Source organism: Apium graveolens, chromosome 1 (assembly GCF_009905375.1).
Source record: "Apium graveolens cultivar Ventura chromosome 1, ASM990537v1, whole genome shotgun sequence".
Taxonomy (NCBI): Eukaryota; Viridiplantae; Streptophyta; class Magnoliopsida; order Apiales; family Apiaceae; genus Apium; species Apium graveolens.
In genome coordinates this window covers 8,223,934-8,237,754 of record NC_133647.1, presented here as the reverse complement: position 1 = coordinate 8,237,754, position 13,821 = coordinate 8,223,934, and the positions used below count along the sequence as shown (strand labels likewise).

Here is a 13,821-nt window from a genome sequence, read left to right as displayed (position 1 = left end):
AGCAGTCTTTGCCATTGGATAGAACTTCACCAAAAACTTTTGCGCAAGATCTTGCCAAGTAGTGATGGACCCAGCTGGTTCAGAATGTAACCAGTCCTTAGCTTTATCCCTCAGAGAGAATGGGAAAAGCCTCAGCTTGATAGCCTCATCAGTCACACCATTATATTTGAAAGTACTGCAGATCTCGACAAAATTTCTTATGTGCATGTTGGGGTCTTCAGTCGCAGCACCTCCAAAAGAAACAGAAGTCTGCACCATCTGAATAGTGCCCGGCTTGATTTCAAAGGTGTTAGCCTGAATAGCCGGATGAAGAATGCTTGACTGAATGTCATCAATTTTAGGCCGAGAAAAGTCCATAAGAGCTGGATCTACCGGAACAATACGATCACCCATGATTACTGGCTCTTTCTGCTCACTTCCTGAATCCGAATCTTCAAAATCTATCTTCTACGGAATATCAAGAACTTCGTCTGTCTTCTCAGCTGTATCTAAGTTCCTCTTGCGAGTATGAGAACGAGTTTGCATAAATGCTCGTTAAAGTACCTGAAACACAACCGGAAACAATAAGTAACACGTCTTAATCACTGAGTCCTAATGACCAATGATGGTAAGTACATAAACTAAACAAATACGCCGAGTCCCCGACAGCGGCGCCAAAAACTTGTTAGGGCGAAATCACGCGCTAATAATACACGCAAGTATACGCGTTCGCAAGTAATATAGAATACTTTCTAGTTCATTCCCACAGGGACTCAGACTAATTATGTTCAATTAAACTCACTCACCAATGTATGATTACTTCTCAATGTTAAGACAATAACACTTAAATTTGATTAACTAATTATTAACTACAATTAACTACTAGAATTAAGTACTTAATTAACACTTAGAATTAACAATATTAAAACACTCATGAGATCACAACTTCATTACTACTTCCTTCAATAGCCATTGTTATTATCCTTAGCATGCAACAGTGATGATATTAATCGAATAACACGAAACTGATAGAAACCAACTTTCATTGTACTAATACCATTCTACCAAACATCCACAATTAAGATAGAAGTTTAATATGCATCAATTATGTTGAGTCCCTATATGTCTACAGAAATTGACAACATAACGATTTAAGAACAAGTTATTCCTTTTGATTACACAGGGCGAATAAAACGGTTAGAGTTACCCACTAATCATGCAACATCGTACATGAACCTATGCTAGCATGGCAAGTTCTAAATCTCAAGATCCACCGTCGCTTCACAAAAGATTAACACCCTATCTTATATGTTCGCGACGCACATAAGACGAATACGCACAACCAATACTAGATATCATACAATCATCACACATTAAGGTATTAAACAACTAACTACAGAATTCCATAGTAAATCCGTTATGACCTCATGATCACGATTAGCCCATGTTAGCACTCATCGTCATCATGGGTTCATATGAAAACATGATAAATAAACACAAGAGAATAATAACTAAAACTACTTATATTAAACCAGAGTACGTCACAAGAGTAAATAGGTTCAAAGTAAGAAAACTAGCATCCAACGTTACAACGAAATAAAGAATCACAAGAAAATAAGCTTCCTCTTCGTTGCGGTGTGCTAAAACGGTCTTCTTCCTTATCTCCTTCGCTCCTTGATTAATACAACCATCCAACCTTCGTGAAACGTCTCTGAAATCTACTTATATAGGAGTCCCATAAAACCCATATAGCTCAGAAGTCAGAAGCCAAACAGAAATAGGAGTCTAAAATAATTATTCTGAATTTACGACCCTGCGCGGCCACTCAGCATAGCTGAGCGGGCGCTCAGCTTCCTGCGCGGCCGCTCAGCAGAGTTGAGCGGGCGCTCAGACCCTTTCTGGAAAAATGATCTGTTTGCTCCGTTTCTTCGCTGTAATCTGCTCCTATCTTCCCACTTGCAATGCTAAACACATGCCAAGACTTATTATTGATAAATTCTCTCCCGAAATAGAACTAATACCCTGAAATGCACAAACACTAGAAAAACGCATCAAATACACAAAATACTTGATTTCAAGACACCAATTTAAGCTATTATAAGACGTTCTAAGTGGTATAAAATGCCACTTATCATTAGGCTGCCATATTCTATTTGCAAACACCCGACGCATATGACTGTGTTGTCACTGTCAACTGTTATTTTGAATATGATCATCCATCGGGACTATGTTGGTCATCCGTCGGGAGCCTTGTTGATTATCTGTCGGTAGTCTTTATAGATCAACTGTTGGTAGCCTTTCTGTCACTTGACTCCATTTCACTAATACAGAATTACAAGACATCTTATATTTATAATTAACCAACTTATTCTATATATCAATCTAGTAGTGAACATGACTTAGAGAATCCTACAGAATCTACTAGACTAAAACATTATTATTTGCAGAAATGTGTTGCAATACTTATTGTTACATAAGTTACACTGTCGATGGATATTCAGTTGTCATCCGTCGGGACTATAATAAAACATCCGTCGAGAGCTACAAAAACACTAAGTTAAATCTACTAAGGTATTTTATTTGACTTATCATCAAGTTCACAACATATTCCTAACAAAATTACCAGTTGATTCTATAGTGAAATAGGTTATGGAACTTGTTTGTACTCTTCAAGACCATTGTTTTGGTTACTCGTACATAAAAATCCGAGTTCACTAACGCCTCTGATTCTAGGTTTGATTATGAAGAACGCTATGAATTCTAGGCTTTTCTCTGGAAAATTATATAATTTTACTGTTTAATTGTGTTTATCTGTACAAAATAAGTTACGGTAAGGGCTATTTATATTTACGGAATATTGGTACCCCGTTGAATCATATTGGATATAAAAATAGAATACTTAATCGTTAGGTATTGATAAAACTGATCCAATTCGGTACCGATTTTAGGATAATTATCAAAACCGGGCTTTTTGCAAATACAGTCTTGGTCTCAGCGCTGTGGTTACATGAATTACGAGAAGATACTATAATAGTTTAATCAAAATATCTCGTTTCTCGAAAATACGGGTTTTATCGGTTTACCGAAATGAAAATAGTATCGTAAAATTTGTACTTCGGATCAAAAAAGTTAAAATATGAAAAATGCTCGAAATAATCAAATTAGGTTAGAAAGGAGTTTTCCCGAGACTTCCGGGTAGTAAAAACGTAAAAATGATTGAAGTTGGAAGATTCCCGATTATTCAAAATAATTTATAATTTATCTGAAAAATAATTATTGAATCTATAAATCTTTTATAAAATCATGTAACAACATATAAATTAATAGAAAAATATCAAAATAATCTATACTTTATTTTGGACCTATAAAAATTAAAATTCTCAAATTTTATCACATTTAAACATCAAACACAGATATCAATTAACACATAATTCACCAAAAATTCATATAATAATCACATAATATTTATTTATTGAAAAAATAATTACACGTTTTATCCCGGATATTATATTACATTAATTTGGATATCATGTGTTGTTATATTGACTTAGCATGTGTTACTAAATATAATATTGAATAAGTTACAATTAAAGATGTAGGTTGATGTTCAATTGTGCCACTGTTTCGAGAAGATGAGTTATAACAAGCCTTGTGTAGGCTCAAGCCTTTTGTAGGCTTGTAAGGGTAGCCCGATATGGGCAGGCCAGGTTCGATTATCGAATATAAGTTGAATTTACCTCCTCTATATTGTTAAGATCTAAGAGATAAGATACCACAGAGCAAGGTCTCCTTAAGGTCTTGAGCTCGACAGGGCAACGATGGTATAAGGTATGCAATGAGCCACTCTGTTGGTTACGGTGCTTGAGGAGGTTTCTCATGGGATATTGTATGATGTGATAAGCAAGCCCTGAAGAAAATATCTAATCGAACAGTGTGCACTCAAGAAATGTCTTTGAGACTAATAAAGAATAAAAAGAAAAGGAAATGCATTCAAGTATATGTTGAGTTGCATATGTGTATCACGTAATTTCTGCTACTTTACTTACTGAGCGATGTAGCTCATAGTTTCCTTGTGTTGCAGGTAAGAATAAAAATATATGAACAGTAGAAGTGGTACCGAACTGAAGCAGAACCTGGCTTAGATGATGTACATATGGATAACCTGACCTATGGAATGGCCCCACTATATAATTTGTAGCATATTATCTAGTAAAGTTGTGTTATTAAGTGATATATGGTATGATTTGTGTTAAGAAATGCAAGCAAACATTTCATGTGTGTAATTGTATTTGAATGTTTCAAGAGGTTATGATATGTATGAAGGTGCGATATTATAATAACTCTCTTTTTTGAAATTAAGAGTTCGTCTGTTACATGTTGCTTGTGACAAAATGCAAACTGACCACTCCTCTTTTCATTTTTTACTAATGGTGTTAGTTGCTAGTTAATATATGTACACCTTTTGCACAAATTTAAAAACTTAAAATTGTTGTGAATGGATGTCCCTAGAACTTTCTAGATTTAATCTTTTGATCTTTCATAAATATGAGTCTGTTGACTTCTCAAGTTCATGTATCAAGTTCATGTATCAGGTTCATGTATCAGGTTCATGTATCAAGTTCATGTATATTGTATATCCTACACCTATAAATAGCCATCTAAACGGAGCTTGTAAACATACTTGGAAATAATATATTCTCTCTTCTTCTCTCTTTCTCTTCTTCTCTTGGTGTATCTATACTATATTTCTAATACGTTATCAACACGATTGTTTAAAATGTTTGGAGGCCACTTACCATACAAGAAATCACCTACATGTCTTCTTTATTTATCTCACATAAGGTATGTAATCTTTCATGTTAAGATAACTTGATTTGTTATTATAGCTTTACATAATCATATATTCAGAATATGTCCATTTTTGGTACTATACTTTTTTGCACTAGACATATAATACTAGAAGATTTATCATATGTTAGACTAGTTAATTACCAAAACAAGTTATTTTAATGTGCCTAAAATATACAAAATTATTAATTTATAAGCATTTATGTAAATGTATAGTTTCATTTTAAATCATGAATGCAAGTGATGAAAGTTGTTTATGGATTATATGATACCTGTGATATAATAGGCATCAAAAGATTAAATGGTAATCTCTGAAAATATTTTATTCTACCCATATCAATGATAATTATAAGTTTTCTAGCATATATTATTTGTTTAGCTTCACATGCATGTATTTAGACATCACAATTTTATTTTTATAAAATTAGATATACATACATGTTTGAAATAATAATAATACTAATAATATATTTTTGTGATTATTTTTCTAAGAATGGCAAACTTCACCAAACTTGAATTTGAAGCTCTTGATATCACCGAAAAGAATTATTTATCATGGATACTAGACATTGAAATTTATTTGGCCGCACAAGGTCTTGGAGTCACCATTAAAGAGGGAAACAAAGAATCTGAATCAAACCATGCAAAAGCGATGATTTTTCTCCGTCGTCATCTCCACGAAGGACTTAAAACTGAATATCTTACTGTGAAAGATCCACTTGAACTTTGGAAAAATTTGAAAGATAGATATGATCATCAAAAGACTGTGATTCTTCCAAAAGCTCGATATGATTGGATGCATTTGAGGCTTCAAGATTTTATAACCGTCAGTGAATATAACTCCGCGCTTTTTAAAATCAGTTCTCAACTAAAATTATGTGGAGAAAATATTACTGACGCGGACATGTTAGAAAAAACTTATTCAACTTTTCATGCCTCGAATGTACTCCTCCAGTAACAATATCGTGAAAAAGGTTTTACAAAATATTCAGATTTAATATCTTGTCTTCTTGTTGCTGAACAAAATAACAAGCTTTTGATGAAGAATCATGAGTCTCGCCCACCTGGCTCTAGCCCTTTCCCTGAAGTGAATGCGGCAACTTATAGTTTTGGGCGTGGACGTGGTCGAGGAAATCAAGCAAGAAAAAACTATCCTTGTAAACAAGGAAAATCAAATTACAACCCGAAGTTTGTGAAAAAAAGATGAAAAGGTGGAGAAAGATAAGAAAGGGCAAAAGAATGTTAAGAATATTTGTTATAGATGCGGTATGAAGGGTCATTGGTCGCGTACCTGTCGTACGCCTAAGCACTTAGCTGACCTATACAAAGCATCCCGGAAGTAGAAAGGAAAGATTGCTGAAGCAAATTTAGCTTTCCAGAATGAAGGACCCGAGTACAACCCCTCTGACATGACACATTTAGATGCGTCTGATTTTTACGAAATCCCTGAAGGAAGCGGCAATATGAATGATACAGATATGATATAAATAATTATTTGGATGGAAGCTTTTTTTATGTGTAAGACATTTTATGATTATTATTATTATTAAGTTACTAATTATATGTACTTCTATTTGAAGTTCTATGGATATTTCTCATTCTCGCATTGATCACAAAATAAACGAAGATATTTGTCTTGTGGATAGTGCAACTAATCACACCATTCCTAAAAATGAAAAATATTTTACTCATCTACAAAAATGTAAAAGTAATGTCTATACAATTTCTGGAAGTACAAGTATAATCGAAGGCTCCGGAAGAGCTCATCTTTTGTTAACTGAAGGAACAAAATTTATTATAAATGATGCATTATTCTCTCCGAACTCACAAAGAAACTTATTAAGTTTAAAATATATTCGCAGAAATGGATATCATGTCGAAATAATGAGTAAAGAGATTAAAGAATTCCCTAATATCACATGCATCATTTCGGGTAGGAAAAGTATCAAGGAACAACTACCCGCCTTTACTTCCAGATTATATTATACAAACATTCGTACTATTGAAGCAATTGCTATCATAAACCAGAAGTTTATTGATACAAATAATTTTATGATTTGGCATGACCGGTTAGGACATCCGGGATCAAGTATGATGCGGAGAATTATTGAAAACTCAAATGGGCATCCACTGAAAAATCAGAAGATTTTTCAGACTAATGAATTCTCTTGTGTTGCTTGTTCTCAAGGAAAGTTGATTATTAAGCCCTCTCCAGCAAAAATAGGAGTTGAATCTCCGAGATTTTTGGAACGTATTCAGGGTGACATATGTGGGCCCATTCACCCTTCATGTGGACCATTTAAATATTTTATGGTACTAATTGATGCATCAACAAGGTGGTCACATGTGTGCTTATTATCATTTCGTAACCTTGTGGTTGCAAGACTACTTGCACAAATAACTCGATTAAGAGCACAGTTCCTGGATCATAATATTGATACGATCCGTTTAGATAATGCTGGGGAATTTACTTCACGTGCATTTAATGATTACTGTATGTCAATTGGAATAAAAGTTGAACATCCTGTTGCTCATGTTCACACACAAAATGGTCTTGCGGAATCATTTATTAAAAGACTCCAATTGATTGCTAGACCTTTAATTATGAGAAAAAATCTCCCAATTTCAGTTTGGGGGCATGCTATTTTACATGCAGCAGCACTTATACGCATCAGACCCACAAGTTATCATAAATTTTCTCCCTTACAATTGGCCTCTAGAAAAGTGCCTAATATTTCCCATCTTAGGACTTTTGGGTGTGTGGTATATGTCCTATTGCTCCACCACAACGTACAAAGATGGGTCCCTAAAGAAGATTTGGGGTATACATCGGTTATGAATCTCCCTCTATAATAAAGTATCTCGAACCTTTGATCGGTGATATGTTTACAGCACGGTACGCTAACTGTCATTTTGATGAAACAGTTTTTCCAAGATTAGGGGGAGAAAACAAGATTATCTTAAAATCAGGGGGAGAAAATAAACTGCGGGAAAAAGAAATTACATGGAATGCATCAATATTAAATATTTATGATCCTCGTACAAATTAGTGTGAACTAGAAGTTCAGAAAATAATTCAGTTACAAAGCATTGCAAATCAATTACCTGATGCATTCACTGATATAAATAGAGTGACTAAGTCACACATACCAGCTGAAAATGCTCATGCAAAGATAAAATTCCCAGAAGGACAAATAATCAAAGCAAGTAAATCAGGACCTCGCATGAAGCGAGGTAGGCCGATCGGTTCCAAAGACAAAAACCCTCGAAAAAGAAAAGGGGTAAAAAGTGGAGATGCCCAAATAGAGGAAATAAAATCTCCAGAAGAGACTCCTCAAGAGACCTATGACACGATAGATGAAACCTCGAAAGAGGACCAGGTACCTGAAAATGTTGAAAGTAAAGAGATCTCAATTAATTATATTGTCACAGGAAAGAGATGGAACCGATATGACACTGCCGTCGACGAAAATTTTGCATATAATGTAGCGCTCGACATAATGACAGAAAATGAGGATCTTGAACCAAAATCCGTCAATGAATATCTACGTAGAAATGATTGGCCAAAGTGGAAAGAAATAATTGAAAATGAATTGAGCTCACTTAATAAACATAAAGTGTTTGGACCTGTAGTCTGAACCCCTGAAGGGACAAAACCTGTTGGTTTCAAATGGGTATTTGAGCAAAAGAGAAATGATAAAAATGAAATTGTAAGATACAAAGCACGTCTAGTTGCTCAAGATTTTTAGCAAAAACCAGGCATTGATTATGAGGAAACATATTCTCCTGTAATGGATGGAATGATCTTTCGTTATCTTATCAGCCTTTCAGTGATTGAAAAATTAGAAATGCGTCTGATGGATGTTGTGACAGCATATTTGTATGGTTATCTTGAAAAAGATGTATATATGAGGATCCCTGAAGGATTCCGAATACCAGAAGCATCTAGACCACATTCTCGCGACCTTTACTCGATCAAGTTGCAAAGGTCAATATATGGATTAAAACAGTCTGGTCGAATATGGTACCAAAGGTTAAGCGAGTACTTGTTAAGGGAACGATATATAAATAATCCCATTTATCCATGTGTATATATAAAGAAGAGGTAGTCTTCATTCGCTATAGTTGTTGTATATATTGATGATTTAAAAATAATTGGAACTCCTGAAGAGCTCTAGAAAATAGTTAATTATATTAAGGTTGAAATAAAAGATCTTGGAAAAACAAAATTTTGTCTTGGACTTCAAATTGAACATTTGAGAGATGGAATTTGTGTTCACCAATCAACATATACTGAAGAATTACTTAAACGATTTTACATGGATAAATCACATCCATTCAGTTCCCCCATGGTTGTTCGATCACTTGATAAGAAAAAGGATGTGTTCCGGTCAAAGGAGAAAAATGAAGAGGCACTCGGTCCTGAAGTCCCTTACCTTAGTGCTATCGGTGCACTTATGTATCTTGCTAATAATACACGACCAGACATTGCATTTTCTGTAAATCTATTAGCAAGACATAGTTGCGCTCCAACTCGGAGGCATTGGTATGGACTTAAACATATTTTTCGATACCTTCGAGGCACAACTGATATGGGATTATTTTATTCTAATAAATCCAAAGCAGTGCTATCTGATTATGCAGATGTAGGATATTTATCTGATCCCGATAAAGCTCGATCACAAACAGGTTATTTGTTCACTTATGGAGATACGACCATCTCATGGCGATCAGTAAAACAATCTTTGGTTGCTACCTCTTCTAATCATGCAGAAATTCTTGCAATCCATGAAGCTAGTCGAGAAGGTTGAGATCAATATATCAGCATATTAGGGAGTCATGTGGCATGAATCATGACTGGAAAGTTTCGACAATAATGTTCGAAGACAATACAGTATGCATCGAGCAGTTAAAGAAAGGATATATCAAAGGCGATAATACTAAACATATATCCCCCAAGTTTTTCTTCCCACATGATCTTCAAGTGAATGGAGAAATTGAAGTCCAACAGATTCGCTCAAGAGACAACCTTGCACATCTATTCACGAAGTCACTACCTCCATCAATTTTTGAGAAGTTGGTACATAAGATTGGCATGCGTCGACTTAAGGACTTGAACTAAATTTTCATAATCGATGTACTCTTTTTCCTTTACTAGGATTTTTTTCTAATGGATTTTTTCCTAGAAAGGTTTTAACGAGGCACGATTATCGAAAAATGGACATCCAAGGGGGAGTGTTGTGAATGGATGTCCGTAGAACTTTCTAGATTTAATCTTTTGATCTTTCATAAATATGAATCTGTTTACTTCACAAGTTCATGTATAAAGTTCATGTATCAGGTTCATGTATCAAGTTCATGTATCAAGTTCATCATACACCTATAAATAACCATCTAAACGGAGTTTGTAAACATACTTGGAAATAATATATCTCTCTTCTTCTCTCTTTCTCTTCTTCTCTTGGTGTATGTATACTATATTTCTAGTAAAAATATGCTTTTTACAATTTCTAGGTACATATTCTGCATTTTTGGTAAACTTGGAACACACATTATGCATTTTACTCTTATTTACGAGTTTTAATATTACGACACATCAAATAGCACACAACTAAACCAAAACAGGACAAAACAGAACTCCGTTTCGGTATTGTGTGCCCCCCCCCCCCCCCCCCACTGTAACTCTCTCTGGTTTTTTAGGGTTTCAGATTTACAATTAAAAAATCCCCAAACCAAGATTTTTTTCATACTGATATACACTAATTAAAAACTGGAAAAGTGATATAGTATATGTGTGTGTTTATATCTGTGTGTATTGTATGGCTTCACAAGTTAACAACTTTTCTTTATCAGAATTGAATTGGAAAAAGAATCATCCCCACATCATGTCAGAGCCAAACCATCAAAAAGATTCAGGTATCAATTTATATTTATGTATTTTTCTTGAATTTTTTTGTATTTTTGTAATGAAAGATTCAATTTTTAGCATGTCTAATAGTTAAAGATTCAATTTTTATCATGTAGAAAGTTAAAGATTCAATTTTTATGATGTACCCAAGACTTAAAAGGACTAATTTTTTAGTTTAGGTAATGATGATTTTAGATGATATATATCGAAAAAGATTGATTAGTATGTGGTGAGAAGTATGTTTAGCTGATAATGATTTTGGGAAAGATGTTGCAGTTGAAAACAATGGGATTGAGGATTTTGTTGAGGCAAAGACTTGGAATTTTAGGCCTCGAAAGCCTTTACGGAAGCTGAGTAATGGGAATAATGGAGCTCGACATGAGAGTAAAGGTGAAATTAGGCAACAGTTGGATGTTAGTACTAAGACTCAACAAGTTAAGAAGGAAAAGAAGCAGAAATTCTCAATCTTGCTTACGCACGAAGAGATTGAAAATGATATCTTTATAATGACTGGAGGAAGGCCGTCGAGAAGACCGAGGAAGCGTGCGAAGACTGTCCAGAAACAGCTTGATGCAAGATTTTTTTCCTTTCGTGATTTCTTGTTTTTATTTTATTGGTATCTCTGTATTTAGTAATATGTGATTTACACTGTACAGAACCTGCTTCCTGGTTCGTGGTTGTCAGCAGTAACTCCTGATTGTTATAAAGTTCATGATCCTCCCGTAAAGGTAATATTTTTGGTCATTTGGATTTAGGTAATATAGAGCTATGAGTTTCTTTTGTGGTGTTTTGAGAAATATATCTTCCATTCGCAGGGTTAAGGATGACAGGAGTAGTCGTCCAGCGCTGATAAGGGATAACAAATTTTTTAAATGCATTTAGAGGTATAACCCGTCATAGATGATAAAAGTGAAGGAAATACTAAGTTTAACTTGTTTTTCATTCTCTTTTACTTTCCAAATGATAGGTAGATGAATAGAAAAAAAGTGCTTTGGTTTCCTTTTTCTTACAGATTATTGCAGTTGTACATATGGATGATATAGTCATTACAGTTTAGTTTCTTCAACTTAATTTAGAATAATCTTCAAATGCTAATGTTGTGAGAACCCTTTTGTGGAACTCAAATAGTGAGGTGTCATTCCATTAGGTATTACATTGTAATATGTACACAATATAGAATATTGATAGACAATCTCTCCTTATTTAATTTTGTTTGATAACCCTGTATTATAATCTGAGTTGCATTTGCCTAGTGTCACTGTGAAATGGAATTTACCACTCCGGAAACTGATCTATGGCCTTTTTAGAAGAGTATTTTAGCTTTTCCTGTTACAACTTATTCACACCCTTCAGCTACTAAGATCACAGCTCGTGCTACTTACAGATTTAAGACTATAGTCTGTGGAATCAGTAAACTTGAAAGACAGCACCTGCAGCTCGTGCTACTTACAGATTTAAGACTATAGTCTGTGGAACCAGTAAACTTGAAAGACAGCACCTACAGATTCCATCAATTTTGGTTATTCTTTAAACTTGTTTTTAACATCTACCGCAGATAAGTAGATTTTGATCCTTCTAAATGCTGAACTTCATCTATATCTTTTTTTGGGAATCTTCCGTTCCATTGTCATAAACCATTTTAAATGCCAAGAGGGTAATGGTTAGTATTTGACATGATCAAGTAACTACCTGAAGCCATTCAGTGTTGGATAGCTCACTAATAAATGCAGATCTCCTTGGATATACATACTCCATATAACTTGGATGTACATAGAATGTAAGAAGTTAAAGTTTATTATTTAAGAGAGTGTTACAGCCTTAAACGCTATTCTTATCTCTACAAAGAGACCTAGTTGTCAAAGTCATAGCCGATTTTTGCAATCAATTTTGGTTGGCCCTTTACGTAGTATGACTTTTTTTCTATTTTAGGTTGGACCTTTTTCTAATATGCAAAACCTTAGTGTTTGTTGCCACATAACCCCCTGTCAGCTCCATCTTGTGCTATCCACAAGGCCTCGTGAGATGGCCATACTCCAGCATCACAGTGAGAATCATCTTCAAGCTAATTTATATTTCAATATAGGGTTCTGTCTTCCTATAGCATCACATTGAAAATCAGCTTATTTTGATATTCGAACTAAATGCAGAAAGGACCTATCGGTTCTTCACATCTTCAAGCTACTTTTAATATGGGAAATCATCAAGTTCTGTTTGTTGGATCTAGGGCCGTCGGTTATACTAGTGCAATAACACCCCGTTTAAGTCAAACCCTTGGTCTCTATGTTAGATAAAGAAAGTAGATGTACATGGTTCAATAGATCCAGTATTGTCATGCATTCTGTTTGTTCATGCAATGAACAAATACATTATACATTGTTAATATTTGATGGATTCCAGATCTTTCCTTGAACTTGTGCAATCTGAAAGTAGTATCTTGGCATAGCTGGTGATTCTGTTTTTTTGGTTAGTGTCTTAATGATGAAATTAACTGCCTGTCATGGCTGTTCAAGTTCGTAGTTAAGAATTTGAGCTGCCGTAAGTGGAACCTGAATCCTTGTAATGTAATTGATTAGTGTCCACACTCCACACTAGTCAGTATGTTAACAATGATTCAGCTATAGTTTAGAAATTCGTCAAAGTCAAACTTCGAAGTAAGATATGAAATTAGAGAGCTTTGGGGCTTTGAATTTTAGAAAAACTACAGCTGGTAGATATCTACAAACTCCCAGGAGGCCTTTTCGAATTTCGCCTATGTGGACGCTCTGGTGTTCAGCCACTTTCCCCAACACCTTGCCTTCATGCTGTGACAAGGTAAACATCACATTATATGCTTTGAATGATTTGTGGAGTCAATAGATTTACTTTGTTGATGTTTCCTATCATGCAGAAGTATGTGAATGTTATGTAGTGGTAGTGCAGAGATGATCCGCAGCTGTGCGAGAATACAATTGATTATTTCATTGGTCAGTTCCGCGTTGTTTTACCACTAAATAACGTTTAGCTGGATTTAGATGTATATGGAAACAAAATTTAGTCTTGAATCCTCAGATCATCCTATTCTTTTTAGAGTGGCCTTCGGTTTTCCT

General features: G+C 34.6%; 1 protein-coding gene across 2 annotated transcripts; it reads left to right on the top strand.

Moving 5' to 3' along the window:
* The first annotated feature begins 10,478 nt into the window (after positions 1 to 10,478).
* LOC141719124 (uncharacterized) lies at positions 10,479 to 11,927 on the top strand. 2 transcript variants are annotated; one of them, XM_074521513.1, is made up of 4 exons: positions 10,479 to 10,743; positions 11,012 to 11,307; positions 11,392 to 11,463; positions 11,551 to 11,927. In XM_074521513.1, the coding sequence occupies exons 1-4, from the start codon at positions 10,647 to 10,649 to the stop codon at positions 11,554 to 11,556; spliced, it is 471 nt and encodes a 156-aa protein (XP_074377614.1). In that variant the 5' UTR covers positions 10,479 to 10,646; the 3' UTR covers positions 11,557 to 11,927. The 2 variants fall into 2 exon arrangements, with proteins under 2 accessions (XP_074377614.1, XP_074377609.1); XM_074521508.1 differs by having other exon boundaries at positions 11,003 to 11,307.
* The last annotated feature ends 1,894 nt before the right edge of the window (positions 11,928 to 13,821 follow it).

Excerpts from the sequence above, each read along its gene's own strand:
- LOC141719124 (XM_074521508.1), top strand. The coding sequence starts at position 10,647 with ATGGCTTCACAAGTTAACAACTTTTCTTTATCAGAATTGAATTGGAAA. Across the intron at positions 10,744-11,002 it reads AAACCATCAAAAAGATTCAG|ATGTTGCAGTTGAAAACAAT; the intron begins GTATCAATTTAT and ends ATTTTGGGAAAG. Across the intron at positions 11,308-11,391 it reads CTGTCCAGAAACAGCTTGAT|AACCTGCTTCCTGGTTCGTG; the intron begins GCAAGATTTTTT and ends TACACTGTACAG.